Below are 22884 nucleotides of genomic sequence, written 5' to 3' on the forward strand. Positions count from 1 at the left end.
GATTGATACAAAAAAGAAACACAGTCATGTTGTGGGTCCATGGTGCCCATTTCCTCTCCATAGATCAATGCATAGGGAGATGTCTCTAATTTTTTAAACTAAATCATTATTTAAATTAATTTTTTTCATAAATGAATATATATACTTGCTTAAGGCATGTTTTTTTTTTCCTTTCTTTATTACTTCATCTGTTTAGTATAGTTTTCTAATTGTATTTTGGACTTTTTTTATTGATATTTAAGAACAAAACAAGAGCACTTCATTTGAGACATCATGTGTAATTATTTTTCTCATTGTATAAATTCTATCTGACTTTACTTTGGGCTCTTGTTTCTTTTATCATGCAGAATTATTTATTTTGATATGGGGTTTTTTTTCTATTTTTGTGTCCTGCATTTTAAAGTTTGAGTCGTGAACTTTCCATTACTCCAAAACATGAGACCTTCTTCTCAGAATGCTCACCTCACTTCACTCTCTTAAGTACTTGAACCTGGGATAGCATTGGGAGTTTTCCTGCTGTAATGCGCTTTTGACAAAAGTTAAACTTTTTTTTTCCTCTATGGCTGCCCAACTGTTCCAAGAGCATTTATATGTCCATATTTGGCCAATTTGGTAGACTATCTTTACTGAAAGACAAATTATCATTTGCATTTGAGTATTTTTTTTCCTCAAGATTCTACTTAATGGCATCAGATCTCTACCCATGCCTAGTACTCCACCTTACTGATGAGGAGGCTTTGAAGTCCTCAGCAGATGCTTCTTGGATGCACATCCTCAGAAACTCCAGCCTGGACCACCTCTCACTCCCTTGCTGAGCTCTGTCACATCTGGCTCCCCTATACATTCTCTTCCATGACCTTGGGCACCTGCTCCTGATATATCGTAATTATCTTTCCTGATCACTCCCTGTTATCACATTGCTGTAGGAGTTTCTTATCTCAGAAATATTTTGTCTTCCTAGTCATCAACCCCTAGTAATCACTATTTGCTAAATAACTGGAAGCAATATCCTCTTTTTGACATAAGAAATTGATCCCAAGCCAAGACTCTTAAACAGTCCTTTGGGGATGGGAGAATGCCTTTCCCAAAATTGGAGCCTAGAATTCACAGGCCATTTGCTCAGAGTCTTTCCCATTATCTCAGCTGAACTTATTTCAGATTCTTATTTTATCCTAAGTAAAGCTTGAAAATATTTACACTTTGAAAATGTGACATGGAATTGGGAAAAGACGGTGAGGGATATGCTGCAAAAGAAACAGTTCCCCCAGTTCAGATTAACCTTGGGCTAAAATTTTAATTTTTGAACCATGTGTAATGCATTCAACTGCTAAATCTCGGGTTGCAAAGGTGGCCATGAAGAAGCCAATAGTATGGTAGTTTTGTATGTAATTATAACACTTGTCATCAGAACACTTAATACAATGGTCACATAGGCCAGCCTCTAAGTAGTGACCAAGGAACTTACTCTACAGGAGAACACAAGATAAACAGTTCAAGATCTCAATCTAATAGGAACAGAGGCTCCATACAGAGCATTTATAATAGATCAAGTGAGAATTGGATATGTGTCGATTTTGGGTGGTCTCAGGTGTAATGCTCAGCACCCTGTTCATGTCTAAGAAATCAGATTTGCTCTGCACACTGTTCCAAGGAGCTGTTGAAAAGAAGGTATTCTGGGTAGACTAAGAGCTTTGTGGAAAAAAATAAATATAACAAATCAGAGAATGCCAAAGTGATTCTTCTAATTAGAAATGTAAGTTTTCCAGGTGGAAGAGATCCCTGGGGTAGAGATAACTACTTTTATTTAAAGAGAGTTTGCATTTAGAAAGCACAGAATATTATAAAGGTGGCTTGAGTATCTTTGATGAAACAAGTGATTTTCAACCACAGCAATCGAGTTGAATCATTAAACCCTCTACAGTGAGAAAAGTCAACATCCCAAATAAGAAAGGTAAATGTAAACTAATTTATACTGATATTAGGCTTTAGAACCTACTTTTAAATGTAAAATTAGTATTAAAGTAGCAAATATGTCATTTTATTAGAGTGACTCTTCTATATTTCTAATTCTATTAAATAAAATTTATAATGAAATGATGATAATAAATAATGGTATTCAGTCACTTTGACACACTGAAAACTGTAATAATTGAAGTATTTTCTAGGTACAGATAATATTATAGGAAAATTCATTTTGAGCAAACACATTGTAACAAATAATTTTCACATTTACATATTCAACCTGATATTGTAATCAGAAATGTGAAGCAAAACAATCTATGAAACAATGTTATAACCACTGGGGAATCCAAAGAACATTTATTTTAAGGAAAAAAATGATAAAATTAAGGATTAGTAAAATAATGAAAAAGAGTTTTAAATTCAATATTGTTTTTAAATTAATTTAAGGTTTAAGTTGCTAATTTATATCAAATACATAAATATAGCTGAGACTTGGTCAGCTCCCAATATTTAAATGACCTAGAATGTTGTTATACATTTCTTTAATCATTTGGAGTTTTTCAGAGAGTAGAGGCTTGGATTTAAATAAAACCATATAACTACATTAAGTTGTATTTTCCCTTTATCAATAATAGTGTAAACATTTACAAGAAAGGAAGTATATAATTTTATGAGAACACCCAGAGCAAATCTCTGCTTTTTCTACCTTGTTCCACTCTTGAGAAATACATACACAAATCTTACTATTTCATGTTATGCATAGATGATATCATCACAAAAATGCTGGGTTTGAACAATTAGAAATTGTATTTTACTTAGCACTGAAAGTAATTTTATTCTAATAAGAATCATGGGAAAAAAAGAATCATGAAATAATTTCTTTTAAATATATGCCATTTGTAAAAAGTGACACATGAAGATTGGAATTTTTTCTCAAGTATATTAATCTGTTTCTCCCCTTTAAGAGTAAAGACTTTATCTGAAACATGTTTGCTACCTTAGTTAATTTCAGAATCAAATACTCAGCACCACCATAGGTATACAAGCATTTTGTAAGATTTATATTGATCCTAACTGGGAAAATAGTCACAGTCCTTACTTCTCAAGTCAAGAGTATTAATGAAAGAAAATGCATATGAAAGATATTTAGCCAAATTGCGATGCTTTTGGTTGAATGCTGATATGCATTCTTGGCATTAGGTTCACAGAGCAGAGGTAATAATGTAAACATAAATATTGGCAGAGAATTCATGGAGAATTCACACCTTAAGTGCGTGACATTTTTATTACATTCTGTTGATTGCTTTAAGATCTCATTCCATTTCCACATTAGTCATGTGATACATAGAGAAAGTAAATTAGAGAATTTTTTACATGCCGCATAAAACAGAGTACAACTTAGAATACATTTTAATTTTTTTTTAACTTTTTTTAACGTTTATTCATGTTTGAGAGACAGAGACAGAGCATGAGTTGGAGAGGGGCAGAGAGAGAGAGAGAGAGAGAGAGACAGAATCTGAAGCAGGCTCCTGGCCCTGAGCTGTCAGCCCTATGGTGAGGCTCAAACCCACAAACTGTGAGATCGTGACCTGACCTGAGTGGAAGTTGGACCCGTAACTGACTGAGCCTCCCAGGCATCCCATAGAAGAAATAATTTCAGTGTTTAATAACAGTAATAACTGCAGCCTTTAAAGAGACTTTTACGAGTTCCAGAACTTCAAGTTGTTTGACAGATACGAGATCAATTAATTAATATAAAAATTCTAAGTGTTGGTGCGGTATTTAGCCAATCACCGAGTTGACTGAGCCACAGTGCAAGGAGATGAAGCATCTCTCATGAGGCCACATGGCTCGCAGGTGCTGGAGCCGTAATTTAAATCTGGCCCATCTTGGCAGGACTGTATTTTTTATCCATGACACTATATTACGCTGTGTTTGGTGGACAAAGTCTAGACCCACCAGAATGGAAAGGCGAAAGGCAGGGCCGGGACCCATCTTGAGCCAAGAAGTTCCAAGGACGCAATATGGAAGGAGGCATTCACTTTCTGGATTATGCAGCACAGAATCACCCCTGAGAGTGAGTGAATGCCTCTTAAATTTTGTACCTGAGGAGTCTCACTCACCTTACCTTAGTAGTCCTGACCCTGATGAAAGGAAAGAATGAAAACATAGCAGCGATCACCCACAAGTAACTCAATAATTCTAATGAATACCATTTCTCTAAACAACGTGGTACAGTCCTGGGGACTAAAGACTTAAGAACATAATATCATATCCATAGCGTTTTCATGATTATAGTTATAAAACCATAACTAATAAACAATCCGAATAAAATTGTTAGGTAATTTTACCAATATTATTTAATTATGACGAATAAGGAAGCAAACCCTAAAAGTTTTGAACAGTTGCTTAATGTCACACAGATAATAAATCACGCAGTCAGGATTCAAATGTAAGCCCAGTAAAAAAAATAGGCAATGACTTGTAATCACAAAACCTATGTGCACATGATCAAATTATCAATCACTGGTAAATTGCGATGTTCTTGCCTTCAAGAGAAGTGAGTTTAGAAACTGTTGCTTGAAGTGTTTTGTGAGGAACAATAGAGACAGTGGAAATACAAGTAGCACACAGAATCGTTTCTCCCCCTGCCCACTCACATACCCGCAGGTAATGAACACACTTCACGCCATCTCTACTTTCCCGGGGTTCACCGCTTGGCTGTTTCTCAATCTCTATCTACACTCCCAGGCAACTTTTCCCGAATAACCGCGCCCCGCCCCCTGCTCTTTCCACCTTGTTCCACTCTTAATGTTCCCCACTTAGTATCTTACCAAAAGGTATTTGTTGCATTCCCCTATGTGTGATAAAATATTCCTTTTTGGGGGTAATTTGCCTAATAATGTGAAATGTATAATAAGAAAATGTATGATCAGGATCAACAAGTGTTGTAGGGTAACGACAGTGTTCAAGCAGGCAGTTGAAAATATACGAGGAAGACAAAGTCTGATAGAGTACTATTGAATGGTGGTGGAGAATAATCATAGAGAACAATAGGACTGTCAAGGAATGAAATGAAAAGTGGGACCAAATGGCAAAGCTGGAGATCTGTCTTCAGTGATCGCCAATTTTTCCACTGTCTGTGCTGAGTAGGGCATAGTTTGGTTTATCCTGGGCTGTATTCACAAAGTATATGGAAGAATCCTCAAGGACATTTGAAGGGAGTGTATACAGTGATAATCCATAGGACCTAAACTGAGAAAGTGAGAAATACACAAATAGTAACATTATTAAATTAGAAACAATTACAATGGTTAAGAAAATCAATATAGATATCCTAATGCAATTTAGAAAACAGGTATTGATCTGTTAAGGTAAACTAAAAGTAGAAGCTAAATTTGCCCCTTTCACAGATGCAACACAAAGAAAAACCACCAGAAGAAAACCTAACTGAACTGATAGAATTTGTTCTCTTGGACTTTGCTGATGTTCCCCATCTCCGGTGGCTTCTATTTGGATTGTTCTCGGTCATCTATATCGCTATCGTGATGAGTAATGGCATCATATTTCTAATAACAAAATTGGATCCTGCACTTCATGTTCCTATGTACTATTTCCTTGGCAATTTTTCCTTTTTAGAAATCTGCTATGTGTCAGTTACTCTCCCCAGAATGCTTATGAACCTTTGGACCCAGAGAAGAACAATTTCATTAGTTGCCTGTGCCACACAGATGTGCTGTATTCTTGTGTTGGGAGCCACGGAGTGTTTCCTGCTGACAGTGATGGCCTATGACCGCTACGTGGCCATCTGTAACCCTCTGCACTACCCTCTAGTCATGAACCATAAGATCTGTATCCAGCTGGTGGCTGGCTCCTGGATCAGTGGAATTCCAGTCCAGATAGGGCAAACGTTCCAGATTTTCTCTCTGTCCTTTTGTGGCTCCAATTTAATTGACCACTTCTTCTGTGACATCCCCCCAATCCTCAAGCTTGCTTGTGGGGACACATCTGTGAGTGAAATGTTGGTCTACATAGTTGCTATGTTGATTGTCACCATTCCCTTTCTGTTGATACTTATCTCCTATAGCAAAATCATCTCCACAGTCCTTCAATTGCCATCAGCCACAAGTAGGGCCAAAGCCTTCTCCACCTGTTCTTCTCATCTTATTGTCGTGGCATTGTTCTTTGGATCAGCCATTATCACTTACTTAAGACCCAAACACAGTCACTCAGCAAGAATTGACAAAGTACTTTCTCTTTTCTACACAATTGTGACTCCCATGTTTAATCCCATGATATACAGTCTAAGGAACAAGGATGTCATCATGGCATTGAGAAGATTGCTATGTAAATAATTCACTTATTAAAAATGTTATACTTGTAGGAATCAATTTCTTATATATTGGTACTGAATTTTCAACAGATATTTATATCAAACTGTAATATTTGTCTATACGGTGGTAGCTGTTTTCCAAATTAAAAATTACTTGTAATGTGTAATGCATCAAGTCATAATGCATGTATGTGTTATCAAATAAAAAATCATTCTATTGGTAATTTTATAGTTTTATTGTGTTTTATTTTCCTCTCTCAGTAAGAACTCTTGACAAAGATTGATATCATAGACTTAACTGTAATATAGACACAGTTATATCACTTTTTGGAACCCATGTCATTCATCTATATAGAATTATAGCAGTCATTTTAAGAACCAGGTTGATAATGAATATATATATATATATATATATATATATATATATATATACACACACAGAGAGAGAGAGAGAGAGAGAGGGAGAGAGCAACGACTCTACAAGAAATAATTTCTTAAGGAAAAAGAGCACCTTTCACTGAAAATATAGTTTTATAAATGATTTTGGTGCACTAATACCAGTCAATAGTAAGCATGATATATACTAATATCAGATTAAATATATGTATATAGTATAGTCCTATGATTTGACAAAAGTGAATATTATTATTAAAACATTTGCTTCTAATTAAAAGAGGGGAGAAAGTCATTAGAATGTATTTTTAATATACTTTTCTAGAGATGATAGTGTGATGGGAAAATTAGGGAAATGGAAATAAAGTTTCACAAAATATATGTACTATAAAAACACAGACATTGCACATATAACTAGTATACCACATACACACAGACCCTGCAAATGATCAATAAAAATATGATAACCAGTGTCAACTGTGGATATCTCAGAGAAAAATATTCTATCATTTTCTCCTTCGTTTTACTGACTGTTACAGTTTATTGCAATAAGTTTGTGTTGTTTGTGTAATCATGAAAATTGCATATGTATTCATAAATATGTATTTATTGTGTATCAAGATAATCATTATGATCAGTTGCTTGTGTTGTTTCTCTGTTTGTACTTATACAAATAACTTTATTGATTTTCAATATTTATGCCTATCTAATAAATCCTTTGTAAATGTAGGCAACGGATCTCTAAGGAACCATTACCTGTCAGAAATGCTTCCTTCTAATGAAAAAATATGTGATGAAGCTTGCACCTTCTTAGCCCATAAGTCAAAAAGTCTGTTCTACTCACTTGCATATGAACATGTCAAAACTATAAAAATATAATAGAAATGAAATGGCAATTTAAAAAAATAGAAACACAGTATCAACAATAAAAAATAATCCCAGGAAAATTTCCAAGCAGAAATCAGATAATTCCTGAAGCTATTATACACAGAATGGAATGAGACAGCTATAAAAAAATTCCCTTCATTTTCATTGTCCCTCCTGCCTAATAGAGAAAAAAAAAAGTTTAGATAGAAGAGATAACTACCAAGAGGAAAAACATGTAAACCTGTTAACATGCCTAATAGATGTCAACTCATCTAACTTTTATAGAATGGGAAATAAGAGATATGTTCTTGGAGCACCGTGATTATTTTTAGCTAGAAAATGATGTTCTAGGGGCACCTGGGTGGCTCAGTCGGTTGAGCCTCCGACTTCGGCTCAGGTCATGATCTCATGGTTCATGAGTTCGAGCCCCGAGTCGGGCTCTGTGCTGACAGCTCAGAGCCTGGAGCCTGCTTCAGATTCTGTTGTCTCCCTCTCTCTCCCTGCCCCTCCCCCGTTCATGCTTTGTCTGTCTCTGTCTCAAAAATAAATAAACATTAAAAAAAGAAAGAAAAAAAAAAAGAAAATGATGTTCTACACTCCACCCCCAATATCTGTGAAAAGTATTAACAATCATATTTTCACATATGAGTCAAGAATCAGTAGAAAAGGAATCATGGCAAATAATAGAGCCACCAAACAGACACACATTTCATTCCGTGATGTATTCCCACAGGCCAGCTTGCTCAATGTGGGGATGTCACCGAAGAAGCGGTTGATTTGATTAGAGCCCAAGAGGAGCAGCGAGAACACCTGGCAGGTCTGCCCTATCTCAACTGGAATCCCACCGAGCCAGGCACCAACAGCCAGCTGGAAGCACATGGCACACGGCTAGAGGGTAATGCAGAGGTTACAAAGGGACACAGAGCGGTCATAAGCCATCACTGCCAGAAGAAATGCCTCTGTGCCTCCCAGAACAAGGAAGAAGCACATTTGAGCGGCACAACCCAACAAAGAGATGTTTCTATCCTGAGTACAATGATTAACCAGGATCCTGGGGAGAGTGGCAGACACATAACAGATCCCAGAGAGGAAATATTTGCAAGAAAAAATACATGAGTGTCTGAAGAACACAGTCTACCCTCGCAATCATTATGATAAGACCATTTCCTGTTAAGATGAATAGGTAGATGAGAAAGAAAATTCCAAATGGAAGTCCCTGGAAGTTTGGAAGGTCGGAAAAGCCCAGGAGAACAAATGCTGTGACTGAAGATAAATTGCCTTCTCCTCTTTGGTCTCCAGGTAACACCTGTGAAAATAAGGTCTTGTTTAGTTTTCGTCGTTTTTTTTTTTTGTTTTTGTTTTTGTTTTTTGTTTTTTGTTTTTTTGTAGTAGATACGACTTTCCTCGTAAAATGGTATGAGGAAATCATTTTAAGAAGAGTTTGTGAGGGGGGATGCCTGGGTGGCTCCGTTGGTTGGGCGTCCGACTTCGGCTCAGGTCATGATCCCCCAGTTCATGGGTTCGAGCCCTGCATCGGGCTCTGTGCTGACAGCTCAGAGCCTCGAGCCTGCTTTGGATTTTGTGCCTCCCACTCTCTCTCTACCCTTCCCCTGCTTGCACTCTCAAAAATAAACAAACATTAAAAAAAACTTTTTTAAAGAAGAATTTGTGAGGGATTGGTATTATTATTATCATTACTACTACTACTATTATTATTTTATTATTATTTTTTTAATTTGGTAGAGTTCACCAGTGAAGCCATCTGGTCTCTAGCTTTTTGTGCGTGTAGTGGTATTCAAACTGCTAATCCAGTTACTTTAATCATTATAGGTCTGTTTAAATGTTACATTTTATTTTGTGTGTCACCTGGGGTGTTAACTCTTTCTAGAAAGGCTTCCCTCTGTTTCGTCTGTGCCTAATTGGTTGCTATAAGTTGTTCATACCGTCGGTTGTAATTATTTTCCTTTCTTTAGGATTCGTCATGAGCACAAAAATACAGTTTTTAATTATTGTCTTTAACGTTTTTTTAGTTTATTTATTTATTTGGAGAGAGACAGAGACAGCATGAGCAGGGGAGGGGTACAGAGAGAGAAAGAGAGAGGGAGAATCCCAAGCAGACTCCATGCTGTCCGCACAGAGCCCAATGCGGGCCTTGATCTTACAAAACCTGAGCAGAAACCAAGAGTTGATTACTTAACCCACTGAGCCACTCAGGCACCCCTAATTATTGTTTTTAGCCTGTTGTCTTAAAAATTTGTCCCTAAAATATTTGAAAAGGAAGATAGAAAAAAATATATAAATTTGTACTATGTTATACAGTTATCTATGCAATCACTCTACTAGGGCATCTGTTAGATGTTTGCGAATTTGTGTCACTCTATGGAAATCTGTGCCATTGATTTTTGGCAAAAATGCAAATGATTTTCAGCGGAAAAAAAAGGTTTGTTTTAACAACACTGGAACAGTTGAACAAACATCTAAAGTACTCGCACCTCAAGTTCATACCTTCTACAATCATTTATTCAAAATGGACCATAGACTTAAATGTAGAATGCTAAACTATATAATTATTATAATAAAATATAAGATAAAATCTTTGTGATCTGGGGTTAAGCAAGAGATCTTAAATATGTCATAAAAAAAAACCAGAACCCTTTAAAAAAAAAGTTTGTAAATCAGACTTCTCTGAGATTGACACGTCCAGAGAACTAAAACACAAGCCAAAGATGGAAAGACTTGCACATCACACTTCCAAAAAGAAAAAAAAAGGATTGAGAATATACAAAGACCTCCCAAAACTCACTAGTAAAACAAGAAACAGCCTAATTAACAAATGTGCAAAAATTTGAATATATATTTTGCTAAAAGGGATATACAGAACTCAAATAATCATGCAAAAGGTGCTCACCATCCTTAGCCACTATTAAAATGCATCCTAGGGGTGCCTACTCTCTCTCCCTCTCTCTCTCCCCCTCTCTCAAAAGTAAAATGAAATTAGATTAAAATTAAAATGCAAGCTAAAACCACAATAAGATTATGCTACACATATATTTTAATGGCTGGAGTTGAAATAAAAATATAACTCAAAATTGGTGAATAAATATATAATCCTTGAAAATACGAGCTTTTATTTTCTTGATGTTTCTTTATTTTTGAGAGAGAGAGAACATGAGTGGGAGAGGGACAGAGAGAGAGAGGGAGGCACAGAATCTGAAGCAGGTTCGAGGCTTTGAGCTGTTAGCAAAGAGCCTGACACAGCTCGAACCCACAAACCATGAGATCATGACCTGAGCCACAGTCAGACACTTAAAAAAACTGAGCCATCCAGGAGCCCCAGAGAAGAGCTTTTCAATGCACAGGACTTGATGTTTCCAAAGTCTGTTTTCCATCCTGCTATTCATTAATATTCACAAACATATGAATCTACTGCTTCCTTTAGGTGGACCTAATACTCCTTCCAATGTATTTTGTGAATGTGTGTCTATATGTGTTTGTTTGTAGCGGGTGTTATAAAACTTTTTCTCTTGTTTTATAATTACTGCACTGAGAGGAGCCACAATGAAGATATCCTTGGCTGAGAACCGGATGATGTAACTCAGAATTTTAGGTTTTGACAATGGAGGGGAGTTAATGATAGTTAGTCTTAGCTCGTCCCATGGCAGTACCTAGAGAAATATCTTCTAGCTTCTCTTCCAGTTTGGAAAAGGGGTGTCTTATGACTAAATTTGACATAAGGGATTATGCCTGGAAATTCTGCATGGAGTTTTCAGTTTGCAAGTCTAAAAAGGAGTGAGTGCTTACCTCCAGCCCCCTGCCCACCTTCTGCAGTGTGGGAGGAGGTGATGCGGCCTACTTAGCTAACTTGAACATGGAGATGGGAGATTCATGCTGCAGGTGACATAATGGTCCCCACAGACCTTGACTTCTTACTTCTGAATTTTTATTTTTATTTTTTTAAGTTTATTATTTATTTTGAGAGAGAGAGAGAGGCAGAGAGAGACAGAGAATTCCAAGCAGGCTCTACCCTGAGAGCTTAAGGGCTTGAACTCACAAACCATGAGATCATGACCTGATCTGAAGTCGGGCACTTAACTCTGTGAGCCACCCAGGCGCCCCTTATGCTTGAATCTTTATTAAAACATCTTAGTTTATAAGCAATATGTAATTTACTTTATGTAATTTAATAATTATAATTTATAACTTAATAATTTAATATTACATATTTAAATAAAATTATATTTATATAAATAAATCTTTAAATGAATAAAAATATTTAAATATTTATATAAACATTTAAATATAAATATTTATATATTTATATAAATAATACTTGAATACAATTATTAAATATTAACGATTTAATAATTTATGTAAATTTCTGATCGTACAATGCTTGTATTTCTTAACGATGACAAAAAAAGTAAGAGACATAGAGAATTTAAAGAAAGAGTAATGTGGCCAGATATGCTTCTGGTTATTGTACCAAATTCCTTGAGTGGCAGGCAGAATGGTTTAGTTCAATTAGAAAGTGACATGGGAAAGGAACTGATCCCAAGGGCAAAGAATGAGTCCTCCTTAAAGAGCACTAGGTGTTGTGATAGTAGACATATTTTAGCAAGTGATTGACTTCAGTTTCAAATAAAAGTAAATTACCTGCCAAAACTACAGTTCTCATTCTCTCTCTTTCAGTCAGTAAAGGTAAGCATTATATTTAACCTCAATCCAAACAGGTAAGCATGAATTTTTGTCTGATACTAAGTTCAGTTTTACTAACAATTGTATTTTCGGGGCATCAGCAAACACTGATTTAAGAAAATTTAAAAAGGAATCTTTTTTTTGTTATTGCTACTGTGGTTTAATTACAAAACATTGATGCAGATAGTCTGTTTGCTTTTCTGGCTTTCATTATTGTAATAGAAAGGAAAATGCAAAGTGCTTTGTAACATAACGGACAAATATACCAGAGATTATTGACATTCTATTATCATCAACATAATCATCACTGTTACCATCTTGGATGCCAACATGTAAAACTACTGTGTGTTAAGCATGTATTTAAGTAGTTTGAATGCATTAAACCTGGAAATCATATCCCCTGAAAATTTAATTATACATAACTAAGGAACGAGATAGTGAATGGACCTTATGGAAATGGGTTTGCATCCTACTGATACCAAAGGTATTCTTTGCTTGTTAAGAGTTAGGTTCCATGATAAATGAATCTGAAGATGCTACAGAGAGATCGGCATGTTTTCACTTTTATCTTTAGAGACTTCTAAAGGAAAAAGCCTTCTGAACTGCATTCACCAAATTCTGATTGTTTATTTCTTACCTCCCATTTGATTTTATAAACTTGTTCTGCATATAAGCATTACATACATTGTAATGATAGTTGTAATTGATATCACAAGCTCTCTATTAAAAAAAAAAAAAGAGTCATTATTTTAGTGGGAAGACCAGAGAAAGAAACAGAAAACGTCTGAATTAAAAACAAAGTTGGCTAGGGGGCTCCTGGGTGGCTCAGTTGGTTCAGTGTCCAACCTTGGCTCAGGTCATGATCTCACGATTCGTGGGTTCAAGCCCCATGTCAGGCTCTGTGCTGACAGCTCAGAGCCTGGAGCCTGCTTCTGATTCTGTGTCTTCCTCTCTCTCTTTCTCTGCCCCTCCCCTGCTCATTCATTCAACAAACAATTTAAATAACTGTTCAAATATTGGATTGGATTTTATGTTGACTGAAACAGGTGAATAAAATATGATTTGTGGTTAAAGGTGTGTAGGATGGCATAGTGAAGACAAACACACACACACACACACACACACACACACACACACACACACACAAACCCTGGCTGTGTCATCTTGTATGCCACCTAACAGCTACTAATTTCTGACCATCTTACAGACTCACCTATAGCGTTTTTACATTCCTTGGAATCAAATTTACATTGGGAGAATTGTATAATAGCAGGGCAAGGTCTACACGCCTTTATCACTTTAAATATGTAGTTCGGAATATTGTAGATTGTAAAAGAAATTATCATTTAATTTTCCTTTTCTCAGCCACAGAACATCCTCAGTATTGTCAGGTTTTGCATGGACTATTGTTCCTGCCCCATTTCTGCCTACATTTTTGTACTGACATTTTGACTATTGTCCATATTCAATACCCTTAGAGTATGGTTATAGGTATGTATTTTCTTTGCAACGAGTTAGTCTCTATTGGCTTTCAAATTAGTTAACTCATTATATGGAAGTTATCTAGGACACATTGAAAACAATGAAACAATTTGCTATTTCTACAAGACTGAATGAAAAGAGTATAATTCACACACACACACACACACACACACACACACACACACCACAGAAAACATGCTCAATCTATATATACCAGGAGGGAGAGAGGCAGGGGAAGTCTGCAATTTGGGTAAGAACCCATACTTACACCGGAGAGACTATTCCAAAGAAACAACCAATTTGACTCCTTTGCAATTTATTCAAGAAGTTAGTAAATCACATTTTTGGGAAAAAATATGCTATGCATTTCATAGAAAAAAGTATAGAATATCAAAACAAGCTTATAATCTAGTTATACAAATGACAAAAGTACATAATAAAGATAAGAAATTCATCCCAATACACTCATGTGCATGAACACAGACACATATGTGTGCAAGGAAAAGACAGGATGGATTAAATGGAATCAGCAGAATAATTGCAATTATTGAGGATATGGGTAATTTAGAGAGATCTCAGAGATGAGTTTTGATCGATATTTCTTTTATATGGGAAATGTGTGAGGGGTATACATTGTAATTGGGATTGCTTTTTTGAACAAAAATGCCTCTGAGTATTTCTGAACACATAGACCATTTTAGACCTCCTTTTCTCTCCACTGCAAAATATGAAAAAAAAAATATGACTGCTTATTTCGTGGATCTTACACCGAAACACACATTTTTAAAGATTAAATAACACCCATAATATTTAGCGGTCAGCTCATCAATTTTGTCTTATAGTAAAACAGCTGAAATATGCAGATTGTCAAAGTTAAACCCACAAAAACCCACTACTTTGAAAAATGAACTACATTCGTTCATAAAACCTATTCAGGTGACTTACAAGATACTGACTTGTGAAGTGAAATTAATTTTGAAATTGACATTCACAGAAAACAGATTTGAGAGGAAAACGCAATAGAGTGAAAGCATGAAATCATTGTCAGGATTGAAGATAAATTCAGATTTTGCAATTTTGAATGTTCAGATGGAGAGCAAAATTACAATGACATATCTTCAGAAACAAAAAAAATATGATAATTCATAGCAGAAAAAAAAAGACTAGGGGGATTTTTCTTCTTACAAATACATTTAATAATAATGAAAAATACACCTCACCACACTTTTAGAGCGCTGAAAGTTATAGATTTGTTTTAATAGGTAACTGGGAAACTTGGGAAGCATGCCATCCTCTTTATGTATCAGAAGAAAACAAGAGCCAAAGGCATCGGAGTGACCTGTACTTCTGATTAAATCATTCCCACAGATGAAATGTGAAGAGGTGAAAGCAGATGATAATACTTCCACCATAAAGCAATTTGTGCTCTTGGGATTTTCTGACCTTCCAAACCTCCAACGGTTACTATTTGGAGTGTTCTCCACCATTTACGTTATTATCTTAATTGGAAATAGCCTCGTAATAACAATAACCAGGCTTGACAAGGCACTACAGAAACCCATGTATTTTTTCCTGGCGCATCTTTCCTCGTTGGAAATCTGTTACGTGTCCGTCACTCTCCCTAGGATTCTGGTGAACCTTTGGACTCAGGATAGAAGCATTTCTATGCTGGGCTGTGCCTCCCAGATGTGCTTCTTCCTCGCGTTGGGAGCCACTGAGTGTTTCCTCCTGGCAGTAATGGCCTATGACCGCTACGTGGCCATTTGTAACCCTCTGCACTACCCTCTAGTCATGAACCAGAAGATGTGTATCCAACTGGCTGTTGGCTCCTGGATCGGTGGAGTCCCAGTCCAGATAGGACAAACATGTCAGATTTTCTCTCTGCATTTCTGTAATTCTAACCAAATCAACCACTTCTTCTGCGACATACCCCCCATCCTCCAGCTAGCCTGTGGGGACCTCTTTGTACATGAGATATCGGTCTATGTAGTAGCTATGTTGTTTGTCGCACTTCCTTTTGTGTTGATACTTGTCTCTTACAGCAAAATCATTTCCACCATTCTCAAGTTGCCAACCGCCAGGGGACGGGCCAAAGCTTTTTCCACCTGTTCTTCCCACCTGCTGGTCGTGTTTTTATTCTTTGGATCCGCTACCATTACCTACTTAAGGCCCAAGTCCAATCATTCTGCAGGAACTGACAGACTGCTCTCTCTTTTCTATACCACAGTGACACCAATGTTTAATCCCCTGATATACAGTCTTAGGAACAAGGATGTGACTGCAGCCCTGAGAAAACTATTACTTAAAAAAATGGTGTGATGAGTTTAGCTGTCCACGTTTTAGCCGCTCGCCACACGGGTATCAGGGAAACATTTCAAATCTCTACGCTCCCTTTAAGGAATTAACCACTTCAGCTTATGATAGACTTCTAGATGCAATAAGTTGTATCCAGCCTACAATTTATTGTGCTTGGACACATACCAGGCAAATTAATCTGTCTTCAGTGCTCCAAGCCTAAAGAGTAATCCCAACCCAGGAATAAAATAGTAATGTGCACCACAGATTTCATATGAAATTAGAACAAATGAAATTCATATAAAATAGAATTCCATCTTTCAAGATTTTTCACTTGATTACGCTAAACAATGTATGAGATTATTTACCTAAATAATTTCTTCAATCTTCACACTTGTATTTGTTAACATTCTTTGATTCTAGAGGTGCCTGGGTGGCTTAGTTGGTTATAAGTGCCCAACTCTTCATTTTGGTTCAGGTCGTAATCTCATGGTCATGAGCTCGAGCCCTGAGTCTGGCTCCGTGCTGAGAATGGAGCCTGCTTAAGAGTTTCTCTCTTTCTCTGCCCCTCTTCCATGTGCGTGCTCACCGTCTCTCTCTCTCTCTCTCTCTCTCTCTCTCTCTCTCACAAAAAAAAATAATAAAAGTTAAACAACAATAATGAAAAACTTTCTTTGATTCTATAGTCAGAGACTGGAAATGGCACGTAAACAATAAATGTTGAATGAGTGAATCTACTAAGTGAATAGGTGAATTAATATGGTTGTGATATACCTCAGATTTTTGGCCAAATAAGAGATTTCAGAGCATCAGCGAACTTGAAAGCATATTTATTTAACCTACTATGCAACAACGTGGAGTCACTCCGATCATAATACCAAAAGAAAATCTTACATTCAGTTCACTTTCTTCCTAGTAACTTCCAGCCAGAAGTTATTGCACTATTTCTTAATGTATATTTACTTTTTAAGAGAGACAGAGTGCAAGTGGGGGAGGGGCAGAGAGAAAGGGAGACACAGAATCTGAAGCAGCTTCCAGGCCCCACCCTGTCAGCTCAGAGCCCAACTCGGGGCTTGAACCCACAAACCGTGAGATCATGACCTGAGCCAAATTCAGGTGCTTAACCAACTGAGCCACCCAGGCACCCCTGAACATATTTCTATGTTTAACTCAATAATTTTGGCCTCAAAGTAATTTGCTTTTAATTTTTTCATTTATTCTTTAATAGAACTCTGAACAGCTACTCCTATGCCAATTCATATTTTAAAAGTAAAGTGTCTATGGGGTGCCTGGGTGGCTTAGTCCGTTGGTTCAGTCAGTTAAGAGTCTGACTTCGTCTCAGGTCGTGAGCTCACAGTTCATAAGTTCGGTTGAGCAACCAGCTTCAGCTCAAGTCATGATCTCGGAGTCCGTGAGTTCGAGCCCCGCGTCGGGCTCTGTGCTGACCGCTCAGAGCCTGGAGCCTGCTTCAGATTCTGTGTCTCCCTCTTTCTCTGCCTCTCCCCTGCTCTCTCTCTCTCTCTCCCTCTCTCTCTCTCAAAAATAAATAAACGTTAAAAATTTTTAAAGAAAATAAAATATCCATGAGTTTGAAAGTGAAGGAATGTGTTACAGGTTATTTCAGATTTATGCAAAGTCCTTACAGTAGCATTTACCTTAGTGTGCCTATTCTTTTATGCCTTCCACCCTTTCTAAAATGTTGGAAATTTTTAAATCTTTGAACTGGTTTTATCAAGGAAAGGGATCACCTGTCAATAGAACCACGAATGCCTGTCTCCCAATCCCAGATCTCAAGCCAGTCACTGGCGTGAAGAGATTGTTGAGTGCATCTGTCTCTGAGACTTCTGTTAGTAGTTCTTTGACAATTATTACGTTCAATAGTTTTAGCTGTAATTGTACATATACTTATAAAACAATATTAGCTCCCGTTCTTTATTTTTTAATGTGTTTATTTATTTTTGAGAGAGAGAGACAGCATGAGCAGGGGAGGGGTGGGGGGGGGACAGAGGATCCGAAGCAGGCTCTGTACTGATAGCAGTGAGTCCGATGCAGGGCTCAAACTTATGAACCATGAGATCATGACCTGAGCCAAGTAGGACACTCAACCGACACAGCCACCCAGGTGCCCCTTGCCTCTTTTTTAGATGGCTATATTTTATGTCATTAACCTTTTACATCTTCTACAATCTAACATAATGTACTACCTTTATTTATTTAGGCATTTCATCCATGAAGTATATGTGTTTATATCCCTCCCCATTAATGTTTTATATACCAATTTTTATATGGTTATGATAAAGCCCATGATGATGATAATTATGGTGATGATAGTGATGATAAAGATACGAGTGGTGGTGTTTTCTCTTTCTGACATTTAGTAAAGCTCGAATCACAATATGATGGAAATAGTGTTATCCCAAGAGTTCAGACAACTAAATTTTAATCTTTGCTTTACCCATATCTTGAGCAATTCATTTAGCTACTTTTTCATTACATTAAAGAACAGCAATTCAACTGAGTACATCTTAAAGTTATTATTGGCTTTTGTCAGTAATTCATGAATTGGGTAGTATCCAATTCAACAGGTAGGAAGGAGCTCCAAAGAGCTACACAAGGCAAGGGGACTTTATAGGCAGGAAGAAGCAGGAACAAGGAAGTTATGCTAGGCAAAAATTGAATTGGTTACGGCAAAATTACTTTCCTTATAAGGCATGGAGGGATATATCAGGCAGATTACCAAGCTTGATTACCTTGATTGAGTGGTTTTAGATTACATTTTTGGGAAAGCCAAAACTGGAGCTAAGTTTTCATTTGGTGATGTGGGGCTTAACATAAGCGACTCTATTTTGGGCCTGTTGTCTTGTCTTTAACAATTCACAATAAATAAAATGGGAAAAACACACTATTTTCTATTAACTCCCAGGATTATTATAAGGATCAATATATACCTGGCATGGAGAAGCATTTGGAAGAGTTTAAAGCACCAAAAATGGTAGTGCTGGCTGTTTTTCTCAGGGAAATCACTAGCTGTGTTGTATTTTATATTCAAATACATAGAGATAACCAATATACGGCTATTTTTGAGGGAATGGGATATTCCACAATATGAATTACCTAGGGAATAAAACCTATTTATCTACAAATTAGAATTATTTTCCTATTACTTTATTTATGCTCAGTTTTTAAAAATGTGTTACTTAATTCCTTGCTCATCTAAACAAGGATTATGGAACAGAGCTAAATATACATTAACACTCGAATGAAATATAACATTTATATCATTATGAACTCAGTGTCAATTAAGAATTGTATGATTATGACTTCCTTAACACTTTTACAAAATTCCTTGAAACCTTTGTTTTTTCTCTTTTTGTATCCCTTGACTTCCCAGTCTGTTAATTCACAATGAGACAGACTCTGGAAATTACTACGTGGATTCGTTTAATTATATATGATATCCCTTATGGCTAATATAATTGAGGCTGATTGAAATTTATGAGCTACAAACTATATTTAGCTTATAAAATTGATAATCTGACCTTACACATAATTCTCTGACTAATCCATGATTGTTAGTGAGGGCTCCACACATTTTTTTGATATAAAGACCAAGAAATTATTCTCATGCACCTTCCTTTTTTTTCTGATTTTTATATTATACCAGTCTTCTAGATAGTGCCATTTTCTGACTTCTGGCCACTCAACATATGGGGAATGCAGTATATAAGTTGGTGTGCCATTTGCTAAAGATTTACATTGTTATGTCAAAATAGGTGTCAGTATATACATCATCAAGAATATGTATATTTAATGAGAAAGGAAACATGCACATTCCTGTCTGAACTTGTATTGGATGAGTGTTACTATTTGTAGAAGATTGCCTCTTGCCAAGGGCTATTTACACATTGTTTTCTCAACAAAGTGACAACTTTGACATAATGTTCCTCTGAAGAAAACACTATTAAAAAATAAGCAGAGAGACACCCGGGTGGCTCAGTCAGTTAAGCAACTGACTCTTGGTTTCGGCACAGATCATGGTCTCATGGTTCATGGGATTGAGCCCCACATCGGACTCTGCGCTGACAATGCAAAGCCTGCTTAGTATTCTTTCTCCCACTCTCTCTGCCCCTTCCCCTCCTCCGCTCATGTGCGTGCACGCACACACACACACACACACACACACACACATTCTCTCTCTCTCTCTCTCTCTCTCTCTCTCTCTCTCAAAATAAAGAACTTTGAAAAATAAGAAGAGTTACCTATAGGAATGTAGTAGTTATATTTTACAAAAGCTTATTTTATCAAGGGATGGTATGACATATGAAAAATATGTGCCTTTACAGGATATATAAAAGATTTTAACATACTGCTTTCAGTCACAAAGTACTACGTGGCCTATTTTCTCTAGTGACTTCTAGAGGCTAAGCATACTACTTGGCTGGCCAATGGCCAGAAAGGAAACAAGTTCCTCAGTCCTGAAACGTCAGAGAACTGAATTCTGTTAATAGTCTAATAGAGCAAGGAAATGGAGTACTCACAAGAGCTCCGGAAAGAAGTGCAGCCCTGCCCATACCTTGATTTTTGCTCATTGAGACCCATGTTGCACCTACGATCCATGGAGCTCTAAGATAATAAGTGTGTGTTATTAAGGGCACCCGGGTGGTTCAGTCAGTTAAGCATCTGACTTCATCTCAGGTCATGATCTCCAAGACCCACATCAGGCTCTCTGCTGGCCATGCAGAGACCACTTGGGATCCTCTTTCTTGATCTTTCTCAGCCCCTCCCCCACTTGTGTTTTCTCTCAAAAATAAATAAGCATTAAAAAAAATAAAAGTGAGTTATTACAAGTCAACCCATTTGTGACAATTTATTACAATAGCAATAGAAAACGAATACGGAGATTCACATATTACGTGGGAGATGTTGTAGCCTGCCTCAGAACATACTGAAGTAAATCTTCTATCCTATAACCAATGTAACTACAGAGTTTGAGGACTTTACACGCTCAACCTCCCAGCCCCCTTCCAGCTAAGTATGAGCGGATGACTCCATGTTGACTGAGGTGATAAATGTAGATCTCAGCTAGTGGCTCTATCTTTTGCTTTCATTTTCTTTCCTTCCTGAAAGGTTGCAGACATCATATCTAAGAATGGAAAATCAGGAAGATGAGAGAAACAGGGCTTTCTGATATCATGCTAAAAGCCCTAGACTATTTCCCCCATTCCCCAGAAATTTTGATGCGTGAAGCAGATAAATATGTTTTATTGTATATGCCTAAATATAACCCTAAAGGAGAATACACCTACAATATTAATGTTTCGCAATGTTTGGCGGTGAATAGTACCTCTTTCATTTATTCTCGGCTTGTGCAGAAGTCCTTTTTGTGGTAGGCAATGTTTCTCAGAAATGCAATTTCTTGGTACTTTTAATGAGTGTGATAAGATTGAACACTTTGGGTGTTTACAGGATGCTTTTCTTCACTTCACGTGTATTTAAGACATCTTGTGTTGTACGGCCTTCTGTAGATATAGAAGGTTGGGAATACAAACACATTTTATTAGTACTTGGCAAAAATTTAATATATGACAAGTATCAATAGGAGAGTAGCAAAAAAAAAAAAAGTCTAAGAGTGACCCATTGAGATTTCAAAGAAAAGATGTGTGTATTTCTCTAGGTATGGTTCTTCCAATTAAATCATATGCCAGACATTGGATGATTTGGAAGCAGTTCCTTCACAAATCTGTCACATTAAAAGAAATATATTTCACTGTGTCTAATATCAACTTTGCTCCACTCCTGGATGATTTTGGCATTAGAAAAACATTGCTAAATCTGTGGATTTTACAGATATTCTTTATTCCTTGGCTTCCAAAGAATATGACGTCTTCACCATTATTTGAAAGAGTATCCTAAAGTAAGGAAAACTATTTCAAGATCTTATGATTAATAGTACCTCTATCAGGGGCACCTGGGTGGCTCAGTCGGTCAAGCATCCGACTTCAGCTCAGGTCATGATCTTGCAGTTCATGAGTTCGAGCCCCGCGTCAGGCTCTATGCTTACAGCTCGAAGCCTGGAGCCTGCTTCAGATTCTATGTCTCCCTCTCTCTCTGCCCCTCCCCCACTCACACTCCTTCTCTCTCTCTCTGCCTCTCTCTCTCTATCTCAAAAATAAAGATTAAAATTTTTTTTTAAATAGTACCTGTATCAGTACTGACTTGTGGTTACTTTTTAATCTATGTTTCCTTTGAGCATTCATGCAACCATGATAAGTTCCTATAACTAATATTTCATCATCAAGATAAAGTCTGCTAAATACTGACAAATGGTCTCATAAGGAAGTATGATTTATCGTCTTGACTTGATGGGCTTCAATTTCTTGTATTTGAAATATAAGACAAATTTAACAGTTTGTGCAAATGTTTTAGTAATATTTGTGACATAAAAACCATATGTGCTCTGTTCTATCATTCACCATTGTCTGTGCCCGTTTCTACAGGCTCTGTTGACTACTTGAGAATGTCCGTGACAAACAAAAGTCAGTTCTGGGGAGCAAGAAAGACCTCCTTCCAGTATCTGAGATTATTTTTAAATATGCAGGCTGACATTGGAAAGAGTTTCTTAAATGGAGTTTCCAAGAGAGATTGTTTGTAAAATGGGGTTAAAATATAATCTTTAGACTGGATCAAGGAAATGGAATATACAGCCTCTTAGTGATGCCTTTGTCAACTGGTAGCATTATAAGATTTATTTTTAGTTTACACACAGTAAATTTTAAATTTATATACAAAGTAAAATTCTTTCTTTTCAGTCTAAGTTCTCTGAGATTTGACACATTCATGGAGGTGTATAATCACTA

General features: G+C 36.7%; 2 protein-coding genes and 1 pseudogene across 2 annotated transcripts; 2 read left to right on the forward strand and 1 right to left on the reverse strand.

Annotated features, from left to right (window-relative positions):
• Positions 1–5360: 5360 nt before the first annotated feature.
• Positions 5361–6317, forward strand: LOC109245294 (olfactory receptor 10AG1-like). Its single transcript, XM_019412599.2, has one exon. The coding sequence runs from the start codon at positions 5376–5378 to the stop codon at positions 6315–6317; it is 942 nt and encodes a 313-aa protein (XP_019268144.2). The 5' UTR covers positions 5361–5375.
• Positions 6318–8185: 1868 nt separating this feature from the next.
• LOC109245204 (olfactory receptor 10AG1-like) lies at positions 8186–9380 on the reverse strand (annotated as a pseudogene).
• A 5702-nt stretch (positions 9381–15082) lies between these two features.
• On the forward strand, positions 15083–16051 carry LOC109245293 (olfactory receptor 10AG1-like). The gene has a single exon (XM_019412598.2). It carries the CDS (start codon positions 15101–15103, stop codon positions 16049–16051), a length of 951 nt encoding a protein of 316 aa, XP_019268143.1. The 5' UTR covers positions 15083–15100.
• The last annotated feature ends 6833 nt before the right edge of the window (positions 16052–22884 follow it).

The sequence above is a fragment of the Panthera pardus genome, unplaced genomic scaffold (genome assembly GCF_024362965.1).
Source record: "Panthera pardus isolate Hobbes unplaced genomic scaffold, ASM2436296v1 HiC_scaffold_12, whole genome shotgun sequence".
NCBI lineage: Eukaryota > Metazoa > Chordata > Mammalia > Carnivora > Felidae > Panthera > Panthera pardus.